This window comes from Phalaenopsis equestris, unplaced genomic scaffold (assembly GCF_001263595.1).
Source record: "Phalaenopsis equestris unplaced genomic scaffold, ASM126359v1 Scaffold187092, whole genome shotgun sequence".
NCBI lineage: Eukaryota > Viridiplantae > Streptophyta > Magnoliopsida > Asparagales > Orchidaceae > Phalaenopsis > Phalaenopsis equestris.
In genome coordinates, this window is record NW_018207041.1 from 1 (window position 1) to 696 (window position 696).

Sequence of the window (696 nt, forward strand, 5' to 3'; positions counted from 1 at the left end):
ATTAAGATTTGAGGTAGACAACCCGCCTTGCATTAAAATATATATATGGCTGAATACAGATTTTGTACCTGTGCAGGTCAGCTAATATTGGGGTTTTTTTATGCTTAAAATGCTGTAGCATTCACAGAAATCTTAGCTCTGATATTTCCAAGGTAATCTTAATTATTTCTCACCTAAGATACCTTACGTTTTATTTATGACTGAATTATTTACTTTTGTGATGCAATATAACATGATTATTATTATTTTTATTTTGTTTTCCCCTTCTCTTCAATAAAATACACTGGTTCGGTGAAAATTACAATTTTAGAGTATCACTCTAACTTTTTTAACTATAATTGTTGATCTTGTCCAGGTCTTGTCTGTGACTTTGGATGAGTGGTCTGAGGAAGACATTGACTCGATGTTTGAGGTTGGTGGAAACTCTTCTGCCAATGCAATCTATGAGGCTTATATTCCTAAAGGAATTTCAAAACCTAAACCAAATGCAAGCATTGAGGAGCGCACAAAGTTTATCAGGTTTGATATTTAAATTTCCTGCGTAGTAATTCCATGAGATGGATGCTCATGATATTGTTTTATCCATAGATCTAAGTACGAATTCCAAGAATTTTTGAAACCAAGCTTGCGGATGGTTTCTTCCAAGAGCTCCTTCAAGTCTTGTGCTTCTGGAGTAGATTTAGATTCATTCTACAG

At 34.1% G+C, this 696-nt stretch overlaps 1 protein-coding gene across 1 annotated transcript; it reads left to right on the forward strand.

The window, feature by feature from the left end:
• Positions 1-59: 59 nt before the first annotated feature.
• LOC110034431 (ADP-ribosylation factor GTPase-activating protein AGD12-like) lies at positions 60-691 on the forward strand (the record flags this gene model as incomplete). The annotated part of the gene is made up of 3 exons (XM_020738692.1): positions 60-152; positions 356-519; positions 589-691. Coding segments are annotated over 3 exons (360 nt in total), but the record flags the coding sequence as incomplete, so codon positions are not given.
• Positions 692-696: the final 5 nt, after the last annotated feature.